Source organism: Chiroxiphia lanceolata, chromosome 9 (assembly GCF_009829145.1).
Source record: "Chiroxiphia lanceolata isolate bChiLan1 chromosome 9, bChiLan1.pri, whole genome shotgun sequence".
NCBI lineage: Eukaryota > Metazoa > Chordata > Aves > Passeriformes > Pipridae > Chiroxiphia > Chiroxiphia lanceolata.
Genome location: NC_045645.1, coordinates 2,305,494 through 2,331,197, shown reverse-complemented (window position 1 = coordinate 2,331,197; position 25,704 = coordinate 2,305,494). Strand labels below are relative to the sequence as shown.

Here is a 25,704-nt window from a genome sequence, read left to right as displayed (position 1 = left end):
GCTTATATGGCTATTGCTTTATTAACCCTTAAAGATTCATAGATATTCTGTGTACAGTTGTGGTAAATAAGCAGGGGTTGGCTGCTTATTACATGGTTTCTTTTATATCCATAATGCTTAATACATGATTTCTTTTATATTCTGGACATAAACCTAGTCAATACTAGTAAATACTTAGTACTTGGCTAATTCCTGAACCTAGTGAGTCATCCATCATAGCTGGGCTTCGCAAACTAAGATTTGGGGAGGGCTCTACCCACGTTTGTTACAAACACGCTGGTGGCTAAAAAGGCCAGCGCAAGACAGACATGTCTGGTTGCAAAAGGCACAGCAGAAAGACTCCTTAGGTGGGAAATTCTGCAAGGCACGATTCTTTCTGCGCTGTCTTTTCTCCTCAAGGGTGATCCTGCTGCGTTCCCAAAGGCATCAGCAGCGTTATAGATGGGGTGTCTCCAGAGCTCCCGATTGGAGGCCAGAGCAGACCAGTTCTGTTGATCAATATGGCCAAGGCTGAGATGTTGTTTCAGGGAGTCCTTGTATCTCCTCTTTGGGGCTCCTCTCTTGGGGCAGCCGGTGGCAAGTTCACCATAAAGCAAGATCTTAGGGAGGCAGTGGTCCTTCATCCTGGAGACGTGCCCTGCCCAGTGCTTGGCTAATTCCTGAACCTAGTGAGTACTCCAGTGAAAACAGGGCGATTCCACTGAGGTGAGTGTAGTTTGGAGCACAGCTGTCTCCTGTCAGGTGAACATCTAACTTTGCTAATTCCTGAACCTAGCGAGGGGGAAGGTGGAGAAGGCCCCCGCTGAGGCTGCAGGGTCGGAACGCGGGCAGGGCTCGGCCCGGGACTCACCCTGAGGCTCGGGCGGCTCCTTGGCCGCAGCTGTTGCGGGGCTGGGCGGGGAGGGCTCAGCCCGGGGCTCCCGCCGAGGCTCGGCCGTGCTCCGCGGTGCGGGTGTGTGTCGGGGCGGGGCCGCACCTGACGGCCGCGATGGCCGCGGGCCGGGGCGGTGCCGCGCCGGGGGCACAGTCCAGCGCGGGCGGCAGCGGCCGGAGCGTGGAAGATGCCGCTGGGGCTGCGGAGCAAGAAGAAGGACAAGTCCAAGGAGACCTTCAAGCTGGTGGAGAGCGAGGCCCCGGCTCCGGCCCCGTCCCCCGCGGCGGCGCCGGCCCCGTCGCGGCTGCATTTCCACACGCAGCTGGCGCACGGCAGCCCCACGGGCCGCGTGGAGGGTTTCGGCAGCGCCCGCGAGCTGTACGGCAGCATCGGCCAGGCCTTCGGCATCGACCCCGCGCAGGTACGGCCGCCGCCCCCGGGCAGCTTTGGCCGCTCCGCGTTTCCTGCGAGCAAAGACGTTCCCTTTGCTGTTCCGAGTTACCGCTCGGGAACAGACACAGACGGAACCGACAGCGGTCCTCCTGACCGAAAGGTCTGCGGTGCCTCGGGTAACCCGTGTGACAGCTCCTGGGCACTGCCGCGCTCCGGGCAAGGGGAGGGGCAGCGGGTCCCTGCGGGTAAATACCCAGAATGGAGGCAAACGGGAGGGGAGTGTGCTGTAAGTGCCCTAAATCTCACTACGTTTTTAAACTTCAGCTGAATGTGACATTTAGAAAGTTTTCTGCTTTATCAAGTAATTATTTTTAACCTCACTGTTCAAGTGAGGTTCACGGAATCATACGATCAGCCAGGTTGGAAAAGACTTCTGAGATCAAGTCCAACCCTTATTTGAGCCTGTAACAAACTCTTTTTTTTTTTTTTTTTTTAACGCTGCTGCCTTTTTGATCTTTTTTTTTTTTTCCCTGGGCCACGTTCTAAACATTTGTTTGGATAACGATTCGTTTGTGTTTGTAAATGCATTGTTTTCTCTGAGTTAAAAGGTAGTGGCCCTATCAAGTTCTTCCTACGTGGTTCTGTGAACCTTGACCTCTGAGTGGGAAACTGAAACAAAGTGCTACCATTTCATCATGCCTGCGTGTGGCTGTACAGCTTTACTTGTTCCCTTCTTTGTTACTGACATCTTTAAAAGTTGTAAGGTTCTGAGAGTTTGCTGAGGCTTGAGGTAGCAGCATTTCAAACAGTACATTGTAAAGTGGCAGTAGCAGTGGGTACAGTTTAACCAGTCGCTGTTGCATTAAGTAGTTAAGAGGTACCAGTGCCATTGCCAGGCAATGCACCTATTTTCCAGATCCTCCCAGCTGCTTTTTGACCTGCTGCTGCTTTGTTTTCTTTCCATACTGAGCTGCTGTTCCCCTTTTGTTCTGTTCCATCTCAGACCTTTTACTCTCCAGTTCTCATAATTGCCAGATTGTCTTCTATTTTAGTTTTCTTCCTTTCACTCTTGAAATTTCGGCTCCACTGACTGGAGAAAGAACAGTGTTCATTCACGAGGAAACTTAATTTTGTATGAATGGTGCTCTCCTGTTTCTCCTGCTAAATGTATAATCTGACACCCTCAAAGGTTTTAGAGGAAGCACCACATGTTTCATGGGCATGTATTGCCAGCCTCGTGCCAAAATAGAGAAGTTTCTTATTTCTTTTTCCTCTCCACTGTTCCATTGCTATGTGTGGCTTTTTGGGTCTTTTTGTTGTGGTTTGTTTGTTTTGGTTTGTTTTGTTTTAATGCGGTTTCTGGTAGAAATTGATGGAGAGTTATTTCTGGAGGCACTGAACTTTAAATCTTTCATTCTATAAATTCAGTTGGCTTTAAGAAACTAAGTTGTACGAAGTGCAAATCATGATCAAAAATATTTCCTGTTGTGAAGGTGGCACAGCAGAGTGAAGAACCTAGGCCAGAGGGTCTTGCAACAGAAGTTTGGATGGACAAGATAAAATAGATCAGTGAACAGCAAGAACTGCCATGGAATGTGAATTTATTAGAATTTATTTTAAATGGTATTTTCTGTTAGGTAAAGCTACTTTTGGACAGATAGTCTGGTGTAAAGAATAATGCCAGAAGCTACATCTCATCGAGCTGACAGACACTGAGGTGCTCAGGTGCCGTTTGTAGGTGGTCCCTGTGCAGGGCAGGTTCTGTGACCTGGCTGTGCTGGAGCCTGTGGGCAGTGTGATCCCTGACTGCCTTTGGAAACAGGCACTGTCACAGGATCTCTGCCTGGGAGTGACTGAGGTGGAAAATAGTGGGGGGGAAGGGAGAGGTAGAGCTCCGTATGGAGAGCATTCAGAGAACTTTTGCAGAAGTGAATACATTTAATATGATCTGTGAGTTCAGTGGAGTGTAGGCAAGGGTGTGCATTCTTGGATAAATTCCTGCCTGAGTGTTCTAGTAAGATTGAGAATGCGCTACACTTGTAATCTGTCACTTCTCCCTTTGACTTCGCGTGGTTACAGCACCTCATTCCCTCTTTGGATCACATCTCACAGGACCAGCTGAGTTCAGCTTCTACTGGAGAATCCTTTCCAGGTTCTGTGATTGACTGCCAACACTGACAGAGAGAAGTTTATATAAAACACGGTTTTTGTTGCACAGACACTGACAGAAACTTCTCTGCAGACCTGGATCATGAGCAGGGTCAGATGGGGACGGGACAAGACAGGGGATGCTTCAAAGGGGTTGCTCCTTCACTCCTGTGATGTTTGCTGGGTGTCTATGGAGGAGTGAGACATAACAGCAGCTTTCTGAGGCTTTTCCTCTACTCATCCTTTCTTGTCTAGGTGTTTTATTCTTCATCCACCTTCCTAGGTGAATATATCTCAGTTACCCTTCTTGAATCTAATATTTAGCCTACCTTTCTGCCTGCCTCTCTGACTTTTACTGTGACCAGCATTTTGTCTTTTCCTGGTGCAGTGTTAATGTTCTTTCCACAGGGAGGAGGAGGAGTGGATGTGGTTTCTAGCAATGGATTACCTGTATCATTAGTATGAGTGCTGTTTGAGATAGATCACGTTGTTCCTGTCTTTTAACTTAATTGCTTCAACAGACTTTCAACAAGCAAGCACAGATCTAAAAAAATATATGGATAGATGCAATTCTTAACTAACTACACACGTGTGTTTCTGTTTGCATGAGTAATAAAAGTATCTCCCTCTATTTTTTCTATGGAGGATGAAGTAGGAAAAGTAGTTGAAAAAAGTATTGATCTGTAGTCTTGGCCATTTAGGATTTCCACTCCACTGTGATTATTGGGAAATGTAACAGGAAATGTTATGTTCCCTGTAAGGGTGAAAGTGCTAAGTGCAGCCTGTATGATAAATAATCAGCACTGACTGAAGGACAATGTGGGTCTGTTAAAGCATTTGGTGGTGGTGTGCTCCTGTGAGAGCACATGGTAGGGCTTTAAAGCATTCAGAGTAGCTAATCAGGCACTGAGAACATGGATATTAAAGTGCAGCTGTAGCAAGGCTGTTTCTTGATCAGATGAGGAGGGAATGGTAAACCACAGGAGCTATATGGATTTTTGGGTTGTGTACTCCTGATTAGTGCTTCTGATGATTTTGCGTGCTTGGAAAGGTGAAGCGTGATGGGGCTGCTGAGGTGAGCTGAATGCTCACTGGGTGTGTCTCTCAAGAGCCAGTGGAGGTTGGGGTTTCTTTCACAGGGGTAGGAATTTTGCTTCACAAGGGGAGTACAGGAAAAGAGAGCCTTTTCTGGCAGCCCTAAGGGCAGAAATGCAGCTCCCTCTGCCTCTTCCAATAATAAGAGTCAGCTCCTGTTGTTCCACAGGCCTTGCCTCCTCATGCTAAACAGTCAAGTACACGGTGAGGCTGTGCCACATTCAACTTTCTTAGAAGTGGTTGATTTAAACCTGTTCAATTTAAACTTCTATGGAAGACTGCTGACCAACAAGCCACTGCTGAAACTTAGGTTTCTGAACAAAACTGCCCTTCTAACAAGAAAGAAATCTAAAGTGTGTTTTAGAGAAAAGGGTCAGCTTGTGAAATCTTCCTCCTCATCACCACGGTGTTGGAAGTTTTATTGTATCTGCTTATCCGTTGAAACAAATTGTGCTCACAATCTCACCTACAGATTGAATGCTTTTGTGAGCAAACAACACTCCCTACAAACCACCTCCTCCCAGCCCTATGGCAGCAATTGTTTGCTTGCTGTTTCCCTAAGCAGTGCTTAAATGTCACACCCATATTAGGTGTGATGCTTGCTGTGTTAACGGTGTCTTTTTCAAATAGTTTAATTGAAAGTATTTGAAATACGAGTATGGAAATAATGGTATAGAAGAACTCATATATGTGTGCTCTGGGTTTAAAAAAACCCCAAACTGAATGGTTATTTTATAAAACTTTTGAATGTATTTGGGGAGGCAAAGTTGCAGACCTGATGCAGTACCAAAAGCACAGTAGAACTTGGAGGAGTTGGTGTCAGTGGGTGTCACATCTTGCTCAGAATTAGATTTCCCATTTCCCTACCTCTTAAACAGAGAAGGAGATTATGATCTCCTCTGTAAAGCTATCTGAGATCTCAAGGTGTAGGCTTAATAGGGAAGATGAGAACATAATAAATATATAGGATATGCAGTATAGTGCTGCATATATACTTTATATAACCCATCATATAACCCTCTCTTTCTGAGCTAATACAGTTTCTTTAGATAACACACAGTGTAACCCTGGTTTTTACTGGCTAGTGTGGTCTCTTCCAATTGAAAATACTGATGCAGGAAATAATCCATATTATAATCTGTTTTATAAGGTTGTGCATAAGCCCCCAGATCCTGTCACTGAATGGAATTTCCTTGTTCTGTGTGCTGCACGAGATAACTCTGGGTGAAGGAGGTATCCTAGATACTTTGGGACTGATGTAACAGTTCTGATTTATAATATCTTGCTAAAGTTGGCATGAAATATCACAGCACTGGTATGCTGAGTTAAAGATCAAATGCATATGAAGGTTTAGGGTAAGGAGAGGAAAGACTTAACAATGAAAATTGCACATTGAATTTTTTCTTGCATCATTTTTGGATGAGAAAATTACTATTAAAATGTGCCAAAATTGGAGTGAGTGGAAGCTGTTCTTAAAGTATTTAAGTATATAATCTGTTATTAGGTACCAGTATTAAATTTATGTAAAATCCACCAAAAACATAATTTTTGAATTCGCAGGTCTCAGTTATGTACAAATAAAGCTGTGCTGTAACTGGTAGATGGTGTAATGGTATATTTTCCTGGGTAGATACATCTTTAGTACATTACTCTTTGCATGTATTTGTTCTAAGAAAAAGCAGTTGTTCACTAAAGAGGATGAAGAATGATTTAAGTTTTATTTTTGACCGGCTGATGCTCTCCCAGCCTTGTGGTTAGCACAGAACTGACTCACAAAAAATGCTGCAGACTTATAGGCTGTAGTAGGAATGCCATCCAGATGAAAGTCTAAAAAGAGAAACTCTGGATCGAGTTTCTAAATATCACATTTCCGCTCTGTTGCCAATTTTATCTATTCAAAGGTGTGACAGTATTTACTAGATGATTGTCTGTTTGACAAGGTCGGATGAAGGATGCTAATGTCTGAAATGTAAGGACAGTGCTTGTTGTTCGTTGTGAGAACAATGAACAAAGAACTGAGTTGCCGTTTTAAACTGGCAAAGTTATTTAGCTTGAGAGAGGATATGTGTGTGTGAACTTGATATTGTCTGTTTGAATTGAATTATTTTTTAAAAAAAACTTATGCTTAGGGATTATTCTTATTTACAAAATAGAATGCAACTTCCTACTTAAAACTAGGTTCAGTTATCTAGGTGTTATTACTGCTTCACTATTGTTTGACTGAAAAACATTGCATTACCTAAGCAAATAAAACTAATGTGTGTTAGGGGTGTGCTGTTACGACTTTCATTGTTAAATAAGGTGTTAGATTGCAGTGGATGGATTAGATGAGATAAGCAAGTAGCCTTTGAAGCCAGGCTGTTTGGTGGGGTTTTTTTTTGTTTATTTTGTTTTTAAAAACGACTAAGCAAGACCTCCCTCCAGAAACACCATGTCTCTACTAAACTTTCAGTTTTTAAAACCAAATTCCCCTTATTATAGAATCTTAATTTCTAGAAAGCTCTGGAAACTTAAATGCTCTCAGTGAAATACATTAGTAAAAAGTATCCGCCCCTCAGTTGACCTGGAATCAACTTAAAAAGGACTTTCATTTCGATTTTTCTGCTGTCATCCAGGGATGCCAGAAGGAAAGAAAAGGCATTTGAAGTGTTCTGAAGTGTGGAAAAACCTGTATCTTTTATGAGGATAGTGAGGGAAGCTGGGAAGGCAAGAGACCCTCCCTCTCCAGCAAAGCCCGGCAGGGTTCAGCAGGACACGGGCCCAGGTCTGTGCCAGGGTTTTTGGGCAGCTGACTGCTCCCCAGGGACTACCACCTGAGTGGTGGCACAGATGAAGGACACCGTCCTGCTGCTGTTTTTCTTGAATGCTAGGCTGGCTTCCCACTGTGTACTCCTTTTAATGTGCTGGCACTGCTTTTTGCGCTTCCTAATTTGGGGCTGGAGCGGACGCTGGAGCACGAGGGGGGTCCAAGGTGCACTCTGAAGGAGAATAACATCCAGCAGATATAGGCAGGGAGTGGAAAAGGATCTGCCCTTATCTGTTGTCCTGTCAGATCAGTGTGCACGTTGCTGGCAGCAGAGCCTTTGTGGGATGGTTTGCTGCTGTGGCTTTGCCACTTGTGCTGGAGGGACAAATGGAGCGGCAAGTCTCCTCCTCTTCCTCTGCTTCCAGTTACATGTAAAAGATGATCTTTGGAGGTACTCTTTGCCTTGGTCAAGTAGGTTTTAGGGATTCTCCAGGTTTCTCTTGGAGCACAGAGTTTCTCTGTTTTGGCTGCTGTGCAGGAGGAGCTGTGGAATCCCTTGGCCCTCACTTCTCTCCCACTCCAGCTTGGAAAGGCATTGGGCAGGTGTAGTTACTAGAGCTGTGAGGGGGATGCTGGGTTTGGGTTTTTCTGTTTTGGCTGGGTTGTTCAGGACAGCCTGTAAGAGCAGAAAGCCCAAAGCCTTCCTGGAATGGCCAAATTCCTTCGTGCAGCACCGTGGTGGGCAAAAGCATCACCTCTGTCCCCGAGCAGTACAGCTGGATTGCTCTCATCCTGCCCGTGCCCAGGACAATCAACCTCCCTGCTGAAGAACTACCATAAATGTAGGGAGAAAAAGAAGTGCCTGGTACCCAGTACTGAAGGGAAATCCCTCAGAAAAGCTGATTTATAAAGAAGAAATTTGCCCTTTTTATTAAGCCTTGCTTTTACTAAGCTGGGACAGGGATGACCCCAAGTCACGCTAGAGGGAGGGTAAACCCATTGAGACAACGTGCTCTGAGCTCATGGGGGAACACATAGAGCAATACAAAACATTTCACGCTCTCTCAAAACCGTTTGGTTTTGATAAGCTCTTTTTTTTTCACCATTAAGCTGCTTTTAAGCAATCGTGTTTTAAGTAGTCCCTAGCGATCTTTGAATCCTGTGGATTCTGTCATGTCATGTGTGGAGCCTGTCACCTCTCCTGGGACAGCTGGAGAAGGAGAGGTATCCTCCTTTCACCTGTGGATCTGTCAGAGGCCAGCACTATGCTCTCATTTTATCTTCCTATCAAGCTCATCAAACCTAATATACTGTTAATGTGTTTGCTTTCCTCCCGCACAGATCATGTTTTGCACTTTGAACACTTATAAAGTTGACATGGACAAGCTCTTAGGTGCACAAATTGGCCTTGAAGATTTCATATTTGCTCACGTGAAGGGACAACGAAAAGAAGTGGAAATTCTTAAAACTGAGGATTTGCTGGGACTTACTATTACAGACAATGGGACTGGCTGTGCATTTATAAAGGTAAGCTGAATTACCAGTGAAATACCTTGTTCTGTAGAAGCTTCTGTTACTATAAAAGGGTGATTATTGGTTTAATGATCCTTCAGAACTATAAAATCTTTTATTATCATAAGTATGGTAAGTAAAGGATAAAGTTGCTTTTCTTTAGGTGCATCATTCAAGATAGTTCAGCTATTTCTGTGCAGCATGTCATTCAAAATTTGTTCACTTGTTCATTGCTTCTGTAATGTGTATCAGCTTTACAATGTGACCATTGTGTGTACCGACCTACCCTGAGGTGGTGGGTGTTAGATCCTGCTTGCATCTGCCCCCTCCTATTTTAAAGTGATTTCCTGATGTCATCGATTAGGTGCTTATAGAACTTCTGTCGCTCATGTGATAATGAGATCATGTTCTTTCAGTCTTTGCCTGTTCACAGGGCAGAAGCCTTTGTGCTGTACTAGAATAGGGGCAAGTATAGTGCTTTTTCAGCTTTCCAGTATTGTTGCCTTAGGTAGTGTGAATTAAAAGGATATGAATTAACACAATTTACCTCAATTAACTTGAGTAGCAACTATGGGCAGTAACATGCATAATATATTAATCATAATTGCTTCCCTTCTCCTCTTCTGGAGGACCTACAGATAGTATGTTTTGAGGCAAGTAGAGGCTGAGGAAATGATGCTACCCTCCTTCCTAGACTAGGTATTAGGAACCTTAATCACATTTTCTGCCTTTTTTAGATTCTTTGCTCTAATCTACTCCAATTATCCACTATTAGCGAGGCATTGGCAATTATCTTCAGTCACTGCTGTCCCAATTGCTGTTCTCGTTGCTGTTGTAAACAGAGCTTCTTGTAAGGAGAGCTTGTATTTTCTGTTCATTCCTTCGCTGCCATGGATATAAAACAAGACATGATTTAGAAATCGCTTCGCTCGTCGTCATGGTGGAAAAATTTGATCATGTTTGAGAAAGTCAAGGTACAGTGGAGGTTTCAGTGAGCATTTTGGCAAAACCACAACCTCGTTTTTTATGTTTAAAGACACAGAAGTGTGAATTTCTAGTGATGGCATCCACACAGCCCATACCATTCAGTCGTGCTGCTGCTTATGTGGCATTTTAAAAGGAGGCATTGACAGCAGTGCTTCGGTGCTCAGCATTCACGTGTGCAGCACTGTGCAGTGAAACCCTCTCTGTGCTTGGTTGGTAACACAGGGAGAGAGCAACCAGTACACAGAATACTGCATAACTGGAGCAGACTGGAAAACCCTCACCACATTAGCAAGGCAAGCTGTAATTTCCTCAAGGGTGATCCTGCTGCGTTCTCAAAGGCATCAGCAGCGTTATAGATGGGGTGTCTCCAGACCTCCCGATTGGAGGCCAGAGTAGACCAGTTCTGTTGATCAATATGGCCAAGGCTGAGATGTTGTTTCAGGGAGTCCTTGTATCTTCTCTTCGGTGGCAAGTTCCCCATAAAGCAGGATCTTAGGGAGGCGGTGGTTGGTCCTTCATCCTGGAGACGTGCCCTGCCCAGCACAGCTGTGTTCTCAGCAACATGGCCTCAATACTTGTGACTGTGCCTGTTCTAGAACAGATGGATTGGTCACATAATCTGACCAGTGGATGTTTAGGACTGTACGGAGGCAGCGTTGATGGAAGCGTTCTGGGAGTCGCAGGTGGTTTACAGCTCACAAGTTTGGTTTTTATTTAGATTAAAGAAAAAAGTGCTGGAAAGAGTTAAGCTCATCCTGAAGCTTCAAACTGTGGCAGTGTATGATAGCAGTGCTCTCACACTTCCCACTGCCTCTCAGATGGAGGCACATGTGTGGGCTCACACAGGCGCACACGGAGCGGGAGCAGGTTTGGGGATGGTTGTGCAGCTGGGCCGGGTGTCACTGCAGTAGGTGGCAATATGTTTGTGTGCTTTGTCTCCCTGTTACCTCACTCAAACTCAACCTGAACAACGTCAGGCTTTGTTGAAAAGATTGTTGTTCAGGAACACATTCAAATGAAATTCGTATCTCTGCTAAATATAAGATATTCTACTGTGTCATAGCTTTTCTGTTACATAGCCAAAGAATAACAGCTTATGTGATGTCTGCACATGAGGAACAAATACATAACAAGTACGTAACAACAGTAAACAATCACTGAAATTTTAAGCGTGATAAATTATTTTAAAGATATTTTTCCCCCTTACTTTTTACGTTCCACTTCACAAAACCTATAAATGCTGACTTCTGTTACAACCTTTAGACCGTGTGTGTTTTCCATGAGGTGGCATTTAGAAGATTTTCTTAGTCTTTATTATTTCAGAGGAAATCTTTTGATATACAGCTGTATAGCTTGATGAGGAAAATGGTAGTTTTATCACTAGAGATGGATCTTACTGAGATTGACCCTTTGTAGTATGTAATTTTTACTATATAACACACCTATTTCGTGTCTCTGGACCATACTTAATAAGAGAAAAATTGTGTTCCTATGCTTGTCAAGCTGTTAAATCAAAATAAAACAAAAAAAAATGATTAAACATTCACATTAGTGACATGTCTTGGATTCAGTTTTAAAGCACAAAAAATATTAGCTTATTCAGAACCCTTAATTTCTAAAGAATAGTTGCGTTCCTTTTTTTTCCTGCTGATTTTTTTTTATTCAGTTCTTATTAAAATACTTTGTTTGAAAAATAATGCTTTTCAAAATACGTTTTATGAAAATCTTACAGACCAAACACACTGCTGGAATACCAAGCTCAGTGCTACTGATGTTGTTCACTGAGATTCTTGAAACTCTGTGGTGTCACCTCTGAAAAGGTGTCACCTTTTAAAGGAACGTTCCTAATTCTGTTTTGTTTTTCTTTCTAAATCCTAGAAAATCAAAGAAGGCAGCCTTATGGACCAAACCAAAACTGTCTGCGTGGGTGACCACATAGAGACTATAAATGGAAAAAACGTGTCGGATTGTCGGCATTATGAAGTCGCCAAAATGCTGAAAGATCTGGAGAAAGGTCAGGTGTTCAAGCTGGAGCTGATAGAGCCTTTGAAAGCATTTGGTGAGTGCCCTTGTTCACTGGATAGCAAAATCCCACATTGCACTGCATTGTAAGTTTGTTTTCAGAATGTGCCCCTGAGGTACCGTAGCTGCCACGTTATTTTTTTAGCTGTGCATTCATTTTTTTTCTTTGAAGTGGAAAATTTAGGAACGGATCTTCTTCCATCTTGCTTTCTCCAGCAGTCGTCCTCGCGAGGGTTTAGTCTCAGTTTCTTTTGCCACTATGTGATGTTGCAAAATAAGTGCAGGAATTGTGTCACAGATACATTTTTAAAGCGTGGATCACTTCACTAATGTGCTGACCCTCGAAACTCCTCTTTTCCTCTATTGATACATATTCCCTGTTGATCTGTGTGTCAGACTTTTCCAGGCTGCAGGAAACACTGGGATTCCCCAGAGCACCTCCTTTGCTGCCTCTCTGCCTGTCTGCTCTCCCTCTCCCCAGCTGTTTTGTGGATCTCTAATCATGCAGCAGGAACACTCGGAAGGAAGCAACATGGCAAAGCTCTGTCTCTACTTGCCACTTGCATGTTACACTTAAATATAGGAGGAATGCATATCTACTGTGAATTCTTATGTATATGAATTCTATCAATTCTTATGTATATTAATTCTATGAATGTGGTAAATAAGCAAACAAAAAAACCCCGGTATATTTAACTCAGGGAATCAAAACAGAGATCAAGTTATCATTTTTATCATCTCAGTTTTTTTATATCCCCTGAAATTTTGTAGCGTTTTTCTGTAATAAGAACTTCAAAATAGTGCTAAATCATAAGTTTGTATGAGGCCTTTTGCACAGCTGCAATAATGGGAAATTCAAAATCACCGTCTTCCCTACAGCAGCCAAAGTTTTAAATGTTTATTTTTCAAATCTTCTTTTATGTGTTAATATTTTACAGCTAATGTCATACACCAGTCTTGACACTTGGTGTCAGAATAGCAGCAGAAATTGAAAATGTGAGAAATGCAATGATTTCTTTCTGCTTCTTGTGCTTCTGTGAAGAATGAGGGTTCTGAGTTTATCTCTAATGCGTTTGGATATCAGCTGATACTCCTGTATCAACTTTAAATGTGTATGTTATACATTATGCTAAAGTAGTATTACATATGTATTCTATTGCAATTAATAACACAGCAATACCCTTTTTTAATATGAGCCTGTAATTTGTATTCAATGCTGAAAGTGTTCCACAGTCTGTTTGTAAAGGCCAGGGTAAATCAGCATTTGATTCATGACTTCAGCCATTATTTAATAGTATTTATTTCAGTCAGGTGATTCACATACCTTTTAGTCTGCTGTGATGTAAAGGAGACCTGCTAATTTCATGGCAATACCTTTGATCTGACATTGAATTAAGAGGCAATCAGAGCTTTGTGGGCAGATTTTTGGAAGGTGCATGTCACTTTTTTACCCCACAGAAATGAATTTGCACGTTGCAGTAGGTTAGAACATCCTGCCTCCAGCCTGAGGTGCAGTTGGGCTTTAGGCACAAATTTATTTGAGATAGTGTTTAAGCTGCAGCTGCTGAGAATAGCCCCAGAGGAGATGAGGAACAAGATCCAGATCCTGAATTCAGCAGGTGCTGAATTCCTGTTGGTTTCCCCTGTGTGACTGCTGGGAATCAAATTGTTAGCTCAGCTCAGCGTGGCTCATCGTGACCTGCCTTGTGGGGGTGTTTGCACCACTGCAGCACTGAAAGATGGGAATGTTGCAATGCTAAACCTGCCGTGTAAAGACCAGAATAAATCAGCAGTTGGCTGGTGACTTGCAGCTGTTATCTAACATTAAGGAATAAAGACAGTTTTCTGTAGAATAGGGAAATAAAATTATACAAGGTGCATGTATTGAAGTGCATGCCATAGGCCTGCTTAGATACATTGGTCAGTGGATGTTCTGGCTTCAGTGAGGTTGAGTAGATATTGGAGTTTGAAGACCAGAAACTGTCAGCAAAGCAATACTTAGAATATAGTTAATTTATAATTTTTACATACTTCTAGATCTCGATTAGAATAAGCAGCGAAGATAATGTAATAACCAAAGCTAATACATCATATTCTGATGTACCATATGCTTAGTTTTGCTTGGTGTTGTTTTATTTTTGTTGTTTGTTTTTGCCTTTAGAAAAGCTGGAACCGAGGTCCAAAGGTGGAGCTTTGACAGAGGCTAAAATCTCCAAAGGGAGAGAAACACTTCGCCTGAGAACCAAAGGCTCTGCTACTGTGGAGGAGATGGTATGGTTACCTTGGGGCCCCTCAGGGGTTCAGTTATCTGGCACCTGGATGTTACAGGGTGGGAAGGAAAAATCTGGATGTCACAGGGTAGGAAGGAAAAGCTTGTGGGTCAAAGACTGCCTTCTGCATGGAGAAATGCTTATAGGAAGTTGAAGATTATCAGGGATAGGATGGGGCTGAGGAACCTGGAAGCATAAAACCTAAGTTTAGGTTTTGGAATCCATGGATTACATGGATGGATTTAAGGTAGAGTAGACCAAAGAGGGAAAGGGGAAAGAAAAAGGGAGGGTGGTTGAAGAATTGGTTCCATTTCTGACACTGCAAAGTGTGTGGGGCCAGTGTAAGGGTTGTTGTTAGGAGAGACTAATTACATGGGCATGAATATGTGCAAAACTAGGATTAGAGTTTGGTGAAGAAATGTTATTTATTCTGGGTTCTCCTAAATCTGATGAGGGTTTGAGGAAGATCTGTATTGCCAGGAGATGTTTAGTTTGAATGTGTGAGCTGCCTGGCTTTGATGGCAGGAGGTAGGCTCAGGTTTATGAGAAGAGGGAAAGAGAGTGGAATAACATATTTTATTTGTAGACTAGGTGGCCAAGATGGGAGTAAGGATAACCACTGTCAAATTGTTGCTTACTTTGAAATCTGCATGGATATTATCATACTTTTGTTCTTTTTCTTCCTTTGTTTCAACAAAGCCAACTGAAGTTGAAGAAAACGCAATTAATAAAGTGGATGAGCTTCTTGAAGCATACATGGGGATAAGAGATAATGAATTAGGTGAGTTTTTAGCAAATACAGTACTACAAAATGAAGCAATTTCTCATTTTCTGAATGCACTCTAAAATTTATTGAGTACTTTAGTCTCTGGATGTAAATGAAGCAAAACTTGTCCAGCATGCAGCCTCAAAAACTTGCCTGTATTTCTGCAAATGTGTGTGTCTGATAAAAGGGTCTTCTTCCCACTTCAATCCTTATGATGTAATTAATTAATCTTCTATTCTTCACATTATCTACACACTGTTGCAAGAATTTTTAAGTTGTTTGCCATAACTGTCACACTGTATTCTTTTCTAGTGGATCTTGTGTGTGCCACATTTAAGGATTCTTAAGGATAAGTTTATTTGCTTTTTTGCCCCTTGGCTTGGACACATCACAGTTGATTGCTGAAGTTGGAATCTGATATCTTCATCAGTGAAAGGGCAACTATTTAGCAAGGGAACTGACAGAGTAATTGCACAAATTTATCAAATTCTCTAAAACCTGTATTCTGAAGAACATGGGAAAACTTGCAGAATGTTTACTAGTTATCAGAATCATCAATTTATAATGAAAGAACTAAGTGTCATAAGTTCCTTAAAAGTGCACCAAACTTGTCCTTGCAGCTGTTGCTTTTCTGTGTTAATCTGACAACAACTAAGTAGGAATTTCTGTTTGTGTGGGAAGAAGCTGCAGTCTGGCTGAGTAAGCAGTGCCACTGTAGCCAGCTGTGGCTGGTGTATTCCTCATGGGATCTTCTGGAACTGCTGATCGTGAGATAAAGAGGAAGGTATTTACTGTTGTGGTAATACCTAAAAAAAAAAAAAACAGCCAAGAATTAGGAAAGGATAAGCTAAATGGAAAGTGATCTTCAAAAGAAAGCTTTCGTGAGAGAGAAGTGGAGAAGGCAAAGCAGGAAAGAAAATAGGTCTGGCATGAAGCTAAGGGCAAAGAAGCAGGGTTGGAAAGGCAGCAGTTAGCACAGAGGAGTGAGAACAAAAGGAGGTTATCTGAATAGCCAAAAGTCCTTTGTTGGCTGCTCCTGGCAGCCAGCATGTGATTGGCAGATTCTACTGGTTTTCTCTCAGGAAAAATTGCAGGTAAAACACTATTTTTCTTCAGTTTAAGATAGAGGTGAGCTTCCTGACATAGAAGAGAGGGCAGAGCTGCCCCAAAACTTGTGAGTTCTGGTCTTTAAGTAATGCCTAAACTTTCTTATTCCCAGAAAATAAAAGTTCTCAAAACTCCTGTTCCCAGCAACTTCAACATGTGATGCTGCTGCCGTGTAATGTGCTCCTGGGATCCCTGTGTGGTGCTGAGACATGTTTAGGTTGGGGATGATTCCATGGCCTGTCCCTCTCCTGCAGCCTTTGTGTCTCAGTCCATCCCTGGCTCCAGCTTCAAAGCCCTGAGTCTTGTGCCAGCTGTCCCTCTGGGAGCTGTTTTTGTCCTGCAGCTGTTGCAGTCCTGGCTTAAGCAGGGCTTCTGGAGGCTCCTGTCCTTGCAGGTTACTGCCAAGGTCTCCAGGCTCCTCACCCTACACGAATAACCAGCTGTAGGTGTCCTGCTTTCAGTGTCCATGGGAACAGTGCTGTGGGAACTGGTGTTCCCTGTGGTTTTGGCTCTCAGGGCTGTAACAGGATGGCTCTGGCACAGCAGACTGAGAAGTTCAGCTGTCAACACATATGGCTGAGCTGATTGCCATTTTTCCCATGAATTCCTTGATTTTTTTTTTTTTCTTTTTCCCCCCCCAAAGATGTAGTGCTCTTCCTCTTTCAGTCTGGAGTTTGGAAACTTTCAAAGAATGCCTTAAAAGAATACTCAAAGAAGGAAGAGATCTTTACTCTCAGAGAGACTCTCTTCTTCCCAACTAGGTGGTTGTTTTGTCCTTCATCTCTTCTTTTCCTCCCCAAAAGGGAGTGTAACCAAGAAAAGCTGTCAGGAATCAAAGACTGTAGGGTTTAGTTTGCACCTTTGAAGCCCCATCCTGAAGTTCAAATCTGAGAGTCGACGGCCAACGGTGCTGGCAAAACTTTATAATTTAAAAACAATTAAACAGCTCTAGGACTCTTTAGGAAAGGAGAGCTAATCACCTGTCACATATCTGCTCAATTAACACATGTCAGTTTTTCACAGACTGGATGTGATCAGTCATCCATGAAAATGAAATATGAGGAAAAGATTCATTCAGAGAATGCCAATCACCACTTAGCTCGAAATTTCACTCATTACTCAAGCCAGATTAGTTGAAAATGCAAGTCATCACAATGTGCAGCTGACAAGTGATTAAGATCTCAATCATTGCTCACTCCCATGCAGTTCTGTTTGTCAGAATCCTTGGATGTCAGTGTTGCTCCTTCATCTCCGTTAAAATGACACTTCCATGGAGTGATTGAATTCTAAAACAGTGCCCCAGTTTCAAGCTGTAAGTTAGAAAGAAAGAAAAAGAAACCCTAATGTCAAATTACAGACAGAATTAAAGGTGAGATAAAGCCCTTAATTTTTGCATAGTTAAGTATCGTGATAGTTGCACAAAGACTGACTAAATCTACACACAGATCCCTAAGTTGGAGCAAAATGCTTGGAAATCATTAGTGGAAATGCATGCACTTTTTTTTTTTTGGCACAGTTTTTTATTTTCAGAGATCTAAACGCTGCTGAGATTTATATACCTGCTTTTGGATGCACTTTTACCTTTTTACTTCCTTACTCTTTTACTGCAAACTGGATTCAATCCACAGAAGGGACAGTTGGCTCTGGAAATGTGTTCCTCAGCCATTTTATGGGCACACTAGAAATTGGGTGAAGGTTTGACTTCAGCCTTCTTTAAAACATAAATGTACAGCTGAGAGATAATTCAGGTTATTTTAAATTCTATGCTTTCTTTTCTGTTAAATAAGCTTGAACTGTTGATTAATAGGAAATGGTGTTAGTGAAAAATACTGGTGGCATTTAGTTTTTAAATCAGTAAGTCTTGAATTGTTATAGACTGTATTTGATCCCAAAAATTCTGTGTGAGAGGAAGCCTGGATCAATGGGATCCAACCCCAGAATGCTGCTGGCTGAAAAATGATGGCAAAAAGGCCTTGCTGTTGCTCAAGCTTCTTCTCTTGGTTCATGAATCCAACCCAGCAATATTTAATACATGTTTTTATCTCAAAATGCTTTAAATGGAGTGATATTCTCCCTGGATCTTTTGTTTTCTTCTCCTTCTGTCACTAGACTTTCATTTCCCAAAGTATTTTATTGTGTACACTCTGGGGCATATTGTTGTGGCTGTTCATTTACTCTGAGAGAATAACAGGAATTTTGGCATCAAGTCCAGTTAAATGAGAAAACTTCTCCACTTCAAGAAGTATTAGTACTTAAAAAAAAAAGGAACAAGAAATAATATTTGTAATAGTACCTTAAATGCCAGATAAAACAATGTTGAACATGAAGCTTAAAACAAGTAATGCTGAATATTGGAAACTGCAATGTTATGCTTCATTTTCTGCTTTAAACTGACAGGACAGAATAATAATATTTGTTACCTTTTTGGTGAAGGCAAAACTTCTAATGGCATTACAGCTAAATAAATATTGAGGTTTCTGTGAAGACTTCTATTAAGAAGTTACAGTAGTGTAGAAGATAGGTAGAAAAACCACTGTGTAAGGTAGATAATAAGAATGGCAGGCAGCAGGTAGCTTTCATGGCTTGTGCCCCATGTGTCTGTTAAAAGTGAAAATAAAGATTTTGTGAAAGATCTTTGAAGTTATTTTAAAGAAGGGACTAGGTTTGAAAAGCCAGCATACTACTTTGTTCAGATTCTGGAAAGGCTGATATTGAGCTTCTCAGTTAAAGCTGACAAGACTTCTAATTCCTTTCATCACTTTTAAGATTGCCGAACTTTTCACATTTTATGTAGAAATTTATCAGGTTTTTACATTGCCTGAAGTGAAATTAAAAAAAAAAAAAAAAAGAGAATCTGAAAACAATTGGGGGCTCTCTTGGGTGTGGAAAAGTATCCTCTTGGACTAAAATTCCTGTAATCACTTATTGTGCAGCTCTTACAAGAAGCACTGGGGGAGAGGGAGGGGAGTGGTGACAATTTGGCACGAGGCCGTCACCCCCCCCCCCCCCCCCCCCCCGAGAACCGGCAGAGTTTTCTTCAAGTTGGCAAAGTATCTGCTAAATACCTTGGCAGGTTTCGAATCTCCTTGGGAATTCCGTGTGGCAAATGTCCTGGTGGGAACGCGCCTGTCCCGCACAACGGGGCCGCCCTGGGGCTGCGGCACCTGCCGGGGGAGACGGAATGTGTTCGGGGGGTGATGGAGAAGGCTGGACAGCTTTTAGTGCTCCTGGATGCATGGAAGGAGTGAGGCGGGGTTCAGCTTGGCACGGGGTGCCTGGAATTCCTGAGGGATGCTGTTCCCGGGATGCGCGGCAGTGCAGCCCCGCCGGCACTGGGGGTCAGCACCGCGCTGCCGAACGCGCAGCCACGACCCTGCAGCCTCCCGCGGAGCCGGCATTCCATGAGCATCGCATTCCAGCGGCTGGACCTGGAGACGGGAGTGTGCCCTGATAATTACAGCACGTCAGACGCGCCCTGGTAGCGCTGGTTGCGGCTGCTCAGTGCAGATCGTAGAGTCATAGAATCAGCTGGGTTGGAAGGGACCTCCGAGATCATCCAGTCCAACCCTTGCTCCAACCCCACTGTGGTTCCCAGCCCATGGCACTGATGCCACATCCAGTCTCACCTTAAACACCTCCAGGGACAGAGAATCCACCCCCTCCCTGGGCAGCCCATTCCAATGGCTGAGCACTCTCTCTGCAAAGAAATTCTTTCTAATCTCCAACCTAAACCTCCCCTGGCACAGCTGAAGACCCAGCCCTCTTGTCTTGCTGATGGTTGGGTGGGCAAAGAGACCAACCCCCCCCCGGCTCCCCCCTCCTGTCAGGGAGTTGCAGAGAGTGAGGAGGTCTCCCCTGAGCCTCCTCTTCTCCAGGCTGAACAGCCCCAGCTCCCTCAGCCTCTCCTCACAGCACTTGTGCTCCAGTCCTTCCCCAGCCTCGTTGCTCTTCTCTGGACCTGCTCCAGCCCCTCAATGTCCTTCCTGAACTGAGGGGCCCAGAGCTGGACACAGCACTCGAGATGAAGCTGTTTTGGTTTGATGCTGCTTTAGCATGGCAGTGACGTTCTGGTTCTTTCTTGGCTAAGTTGAAAGTTGTCCTGATTGTCTGTGTTTAGTGGATTTTGTTTTCAAGTATAAGCTAGTTTTTAAATTCTGTTTTGTTTTTTTTTTATTTGGGAAACTCAGCCTTTAAAGGAATACTGTGTTTGAAGTAACACTTGCTGTTAATGGCAGTTTTTTACTGTGCAGTTTTGAGGCTTCAGCTCAGGCAGTTGGACTGTGATACAGTGCTGGGTGGTCTTGTTTAATCTCTGCTGTCACTGTTATGTGACTCTTTCATATCTCTTGACCAGTTTATCTTAAAACTGGCTAAATTCTTTGTTCCCTCTCTGCTTAAACACTTGTCTAGATGCTTACTCTGCTCATGGCAGTTTTTTTAAGTATCTTGTGTAACTATATCTTGCCATGTTTGGTCTTGTGTCACCTTGCACAGCTCTTCTCTCTCTGACTTTCTCGCAGTGTCTCTCCAGAGTAAGTTCATATCCTGCCTCATATCCAGAAATCTGTGAAGTTTCACTTACACCCTTCACCTCGTTATCTCCAGGGTTTCTGCTCTATAAGTACCTTCTTAATGCCATGATGTCAGGGAATACAGAGCAGCGTTGATAGGACAAATCCTCATATTCCACTTATCAGGAACAAGAGTCCCCTGTTTAATGCCCATCTCCCATCCAGACTTGTCTGAATCAAGAGTCCCAGGAACTTCACAGGGGATGCAGAGAGAATCAATGCAGCAGGGGCAGGGTTTCATCTGACAGGGAAAGAGATCTTGAGAGTCCTTGAGAACCACTGGTGGTGCCTGGGAAGCTGAGTTACACTTGAACTGTCTCCATCACAGCAGTTTATTTGTCAAGATTTACAGATATTTTCCTTGGACTGCTCTGTGTAGTTTGGCACACTGTGATTGTGGTTGGAGCCTCATGTCTGAACACAGTTAAACCCAAAACTTCAGGTTTCTTCAGAACTCCTGATGTTGATGTTTACGGTGTGGAATATGGCTCAAGCTTGCTTACAGCTTGTTACAAATTTGCACAACAGCAAATACTGTTTGGCAGAAGTTTATAACTGTCAATGAGTTGAGTTTCAGGTTATCAAAATAACATCAAATTTATTAAAACTTCAGAGTAGGGAAAGTTTATTTTCCTTTTTATCAGAGAGGCTTTGATTCAATACAGTGCATGTGGTAGAAAGCAGATTGTCCCAGTGAAGATGTTTGCCTGTGGCTTCAAGACTCCCTTCCCTTTCTCAGGCACTGTAATACATGGTTTCCAACTGGATATCCCTCTGGAAAAAGGCTAGAAGTTATCAAATCCTTCAGTGTGGCACTTGAATTTGATATGTTCATGAAGAAAGTGATGGTTCCTTGGTGTATAACAAAAGATGGGGAACATCTTGCAGTTTAAGGCATTCAGATATCACAGTCTGGCTCTGTCATATCAGACCTCTGCTTTCATTTTCCTGGATACCAGGATGTTCCTGGTCTTTGCTGGCTCTGGTTACAGCAGAGAGGCCTTTCCCTTTCTTTTGCACAGTTTGAACCACCTGATTGAGACTTCCAGAAATAACCTTTTCACTTTCCAGAGGCAAAAGCACAAACTTTCCCAGCCTCTAGGGCACTGTAAGTAAAATATGATTTTCAAAGTTGGAGGTAATAGTAACTGAAGCAAACTCGGGCACTGAAACTAATTGCTCCTTAGTTTGGAATGATTTGGAAACATGTGGATCCAAGCAGGACACATGTTTGGTTGGGGGATTTTTGTTGTTGACAAAAATAAGCTAAAGTTAATTAAAAATTAAATGAAATTACGTTGAAAAAATTAAGCGAATCTGCTTGAGGCCGTACCGTAGTTTCCTGAGAACACAACCTCTTTCAGGCAGTTGCAAACACACTATGTCCAATATCCAGCAAACCAGATTTTAATATTCTTTGGGCTCTACACAATGCATCAGCTGAGCCACATTTGAATTCTCGTTTCCTAAAATATTCAAGTGCTCAAGTGTTTTCTCTAGGCTCATTTGTCAGTACTCCTTTTTAAATGCAGGTCATGCTCAACATTTGAACATTTAGACTTGTAAAACATGGGTTGTTGCTAGCAAACCCATCCTGGCTTGGTTGCATGTGCCTGCTATGCAGGCTGTGTGTTGTTTTCCACATTTAAACCCTGTGCCTTTTGGCTTTCCGTGAAAAGCTTGACCACTTCAAACTCTTAACTTGCTGAGATCTGTTCTGCGTTCTTTAGAGGAGAAAAACACTCAAGTTTGCCTTCTGATCTTCTGGTTTAGATCAGCAAGGTCCTATCAAACTTGATGGAGTTGGTGATGACCTGGCTTGGGTCTCATTGTCACACAAGGGTTGTGTTTAACCTTGTTTTTAGGCCCATGCTTCTTGTAATGAATACAGGATACAATTTAATAACATTAAAATGAAAGGTCATTGAATTAAAAATTAAATCTCTGCCAAACAAACAGAAGAATGTATAAAAGCACTCTGAGGAAGCTTTCCTGTCAATCACAGCAGCAAGTAGATAGTGTGGGGGGAATTAAGCACATAAATTCCCTGGAATCCCAAATTCAGCAGGTAAGCTTTGCATCTCCTTAAGCTGACCCTGCCAGGTTCTGAAAACAGGCATTCAAAACCTGCCTTGGCCCTGTGTGTTAGCTGCCACTTTGATGCTGATTCCATTATTCTGTTTTGTTGCTCTTCAGCTGCGACCATTGTGGAAGCTGGAAGAGACAAGAAAAACCCCGACGAGTTCGCGGTGGCCTTGGATGAGACTCTTGGAGACTTTGCCTTCCCGGATGAATTTGTCTTTGACGTGTGGGGAGCGATAGGAGATGCTAAGCAGGGACGACTGCAATGAGAACTGTGCAGTTCCATCAATCCCTGTTTGAAAATACGAAGTGATTTGCAAATATTTACGTCAATAACTTTATCGAGAGGAATTCAGGGTGCTCTGTATAAAGCGTTCTCGTCTGAGACTTTTCTTTTGCAAAGGAAGGTTTCTAATAAAGATGTGAAGGTAAACCCAAAGTTTCGACAGCTGCACGTTTAAAAAATTTAATTTGCACGCAGAAATCACTGGGAGGGACGTGTCAAGGTGATGTGTTTATACAGGAATTTTATGAAAATGATGTATTTTTTATTGTACAGACACTTTGATATATCCATATTCTGAAAAGCTTTAGACAGAACTCAACCAGGAGTTTGGATTATTTTATCTCTTTAGAGAGGTTTATAAACTTGTTGAGGAACTACCTAGCTCTGTGCTGCAGTTCCCTGGTTTTCCTTTGTCCCTGTGTATTCATGTACACAAAAAGCTGAGAAAACCCCAAAGCCTCAGGTTTTCTTACAGTTTGGCTTGGGCATTGTCTTTGCTTGTAGACAAAGCTGGGAAGAAGTTACTCTGATTCTTTAGGATGCAAATTCAGAAAAAAAAAAATCCTCTAAAAGATGAGAACTAAGATCTTGGACTGAAAAGACTCGTTTGCCTTTGGGCCACAGGACATTCTGTCTGGGTGTTACTGAGGTGAGTAAGTAGGGTAGAAATGCTTAAAGTAGGAAGCTGCTGCTTTATTCAGATGCCATATTATTGCAATAGGAGCTGTGGATGGAGAAATAAATGTTGTTTTTGATTCCTGTTAATATATTTGAATACTATCTGTGAGTTGGCTTTGGAGACTACAGTCTATGACTAATTGATCTTTGCATATGCTAAATGATTTCTTGAAATCTTATGGAATTCCCCTCTTTTCTGTGTTTTTTTTTTCAATGTGGAAACACAGGATTAATTGAAGGTGTTCAGACCTAGAGATAATTCTTGTAAAGTCACAGACACTCATGGTTTGGATGACAGTGCATGACTAAACCCTGAAAAATACGTCAAACTGCTTTTAAATGTTAGGATTTCCAATTATATTGTACATAAGCGTTTAACTGCTAATTTTTTACTAATAAATCTGAGATTATAGAAAATGAATTTAAACAAGAATGTGGGGTCTGACCTGGGAAGGTGTCCTATCTTTTTAGTATTTTTATATTTGCATAAGAGTATAAAATAAAAATTATTACAAATTTTTTTTTCTAAGTCACTTCCTAGTTACTTTTCTTCTGAGGATAATGTCTTTCACTGTCTCGCAGACATCTCTTAAAAATAAAGCCTATGCCAATAATTTTACATGTTCTATGTCAATGATTATTTTTGGGTCTCAAACCACGAGAGTTTGAAGTATCATGGAGAGAACAGGTCCTCATTCTCTTTACTAGGTTATTTAGGGAGGCTTCCAAACTCCCCTTCAGTTTTTTGCACCTGTTAACAATTAGTGAATATTTTTTCTAGTTAGGAAATACTGCATTAAGGTCTTATAAATACCATCCAGTGATCTTTGAATGGGGATAATCTCCAATTTTATAAATGCTGCTGTGAATGTTTTGCTCTTGTATCTCTGGTTTAAGGACAAGCTTTCACATAATATAGATATTCCTATTTAATGAGTGGTACAGAGCAGTATGGAGGTAATATATTTTAGGGTATTTTAGAAGTTCAAGGTATCAAAATTTGTCTTCCTTGTACCTTATCACCAGTGTGGGCTGAAATCTATATTTATCTTCAAACAGGCGTGATTGTTATCAACTTCTGTATGTAGAAATTAGATAGAAAATATATGGAAGTAGAAATACAGATAGAAAAATTTGGGCTAATCCTGTTATGAGAAGTAAAATTGCATAATTTTACAAGAACACGTCCCCTTCTGTAAAACTTGAAAGTAAAGAAACTTGAAGGAGGTGGTTACATTTCATACATTGCTCTTTTAGGGCCTTGAGGATATATTATTTTGTGAAGGGAGTGTAATTTTGGGACAGAGAGCACAAGGTCTAGCATTTCTTATTGTTTGATAATTGCAAGTCTGAACCCACAATCTTCTGTTGCAGTTGAGCACACTCAGCTCTTGTACAGGGTTACTTTAACTGATTTATTCATGGTAATGAAGGGTTAAAGTGTTGGGGGCCATATGGTTTATTCTTCAAAGTTCCAGGTGAAAAGGAAAAAGGGAATGTCAAGAATTCGCTGTTGGTTTTGAATTATTTTATATAAAAGTCAAATATCAAATTTTGTGGAAATGTTTATGTACACACTGATGTTAGTAACCAACACGTTACTGATTATAAAATAAATTGAAATTATTTATAAAGAATAATTTATAAAGAATTCCTTCTTTATAAAAAAGTACTCTGGAAGAGCTGTATTATAAAATAATGCCTGAAATGTTGCCTCTAGCAGATAACCCCTGCTGTTTGGGCCGTTCATTTTATTTTGAGAAATTAATGTTGCTCAATCAATTTATCCCCAGGGGATAATTTGTCTCATTAAACTGATAAAATAGTGAGATAAAAATAATCTCTGAAGCTCTAATTCTGCACAGAGCTGTCTCTTGCCATAGTGACCTGTCTTTGTGGAGTTTATTTCAGACCTAAGATTTAAACAGTGATTGCAATTTTACTGGCATTTGCTGCAATAAAGTATGTCAATATATCTTAATTTTTTCTGTGTTCTTACAGCCAACACTACTTCCAATGGTTCTGCTACCCAGTTTAGTGCATTATTTGTGTTTTCCTGATAGCCATGAATAATTTGTCACATGAAAATCACGCTGCCTTATAAAGCATGATAAATACTTCTCACTTTCTGCAGTGATTTGTGTAGTAAATTAATGTGGTTTCACTA

The 25,704-nt window shown here is 41.9% G+C and overlaps 1 protein-coding gene across 1 annotated transcript; it reads left to right on the top strand.

The window, feature by feature from the left end:
- The first annotated feature begins 1,032 nt into the window (after nucleotides 1-1,032).
- On the top strand, nucleotides 1,033-23,410 carry GIPC2 (GIPC PDZ domain containing family member 2). Its single transcript, XM_032697031.1, has 6 exons — nucleotides 1,033-1,295; nucleotides 8,598-8,783; nucleotides 11,634-11,814; nucleotides 13,939-14,048; nucleotides 14,747-14,828; nucleotides 22,688-23,410. The coding sequence occupies exons 1-6, from the start codon at nucleotides 1,062-1,064 to the stop codon at nucleotides 22,840-22,842; spliced, it is 948 nt and encodes a 315-aa protein (XP_032552922.1). The 5' UTR covers nucleotides 1,033-1,061; the 3' UTR covers nucleotides 22,843-23,410.
- The last annotated feature ends 2,294 nt before the right edge of the window (nucleotides 23,411-25,704 follow it).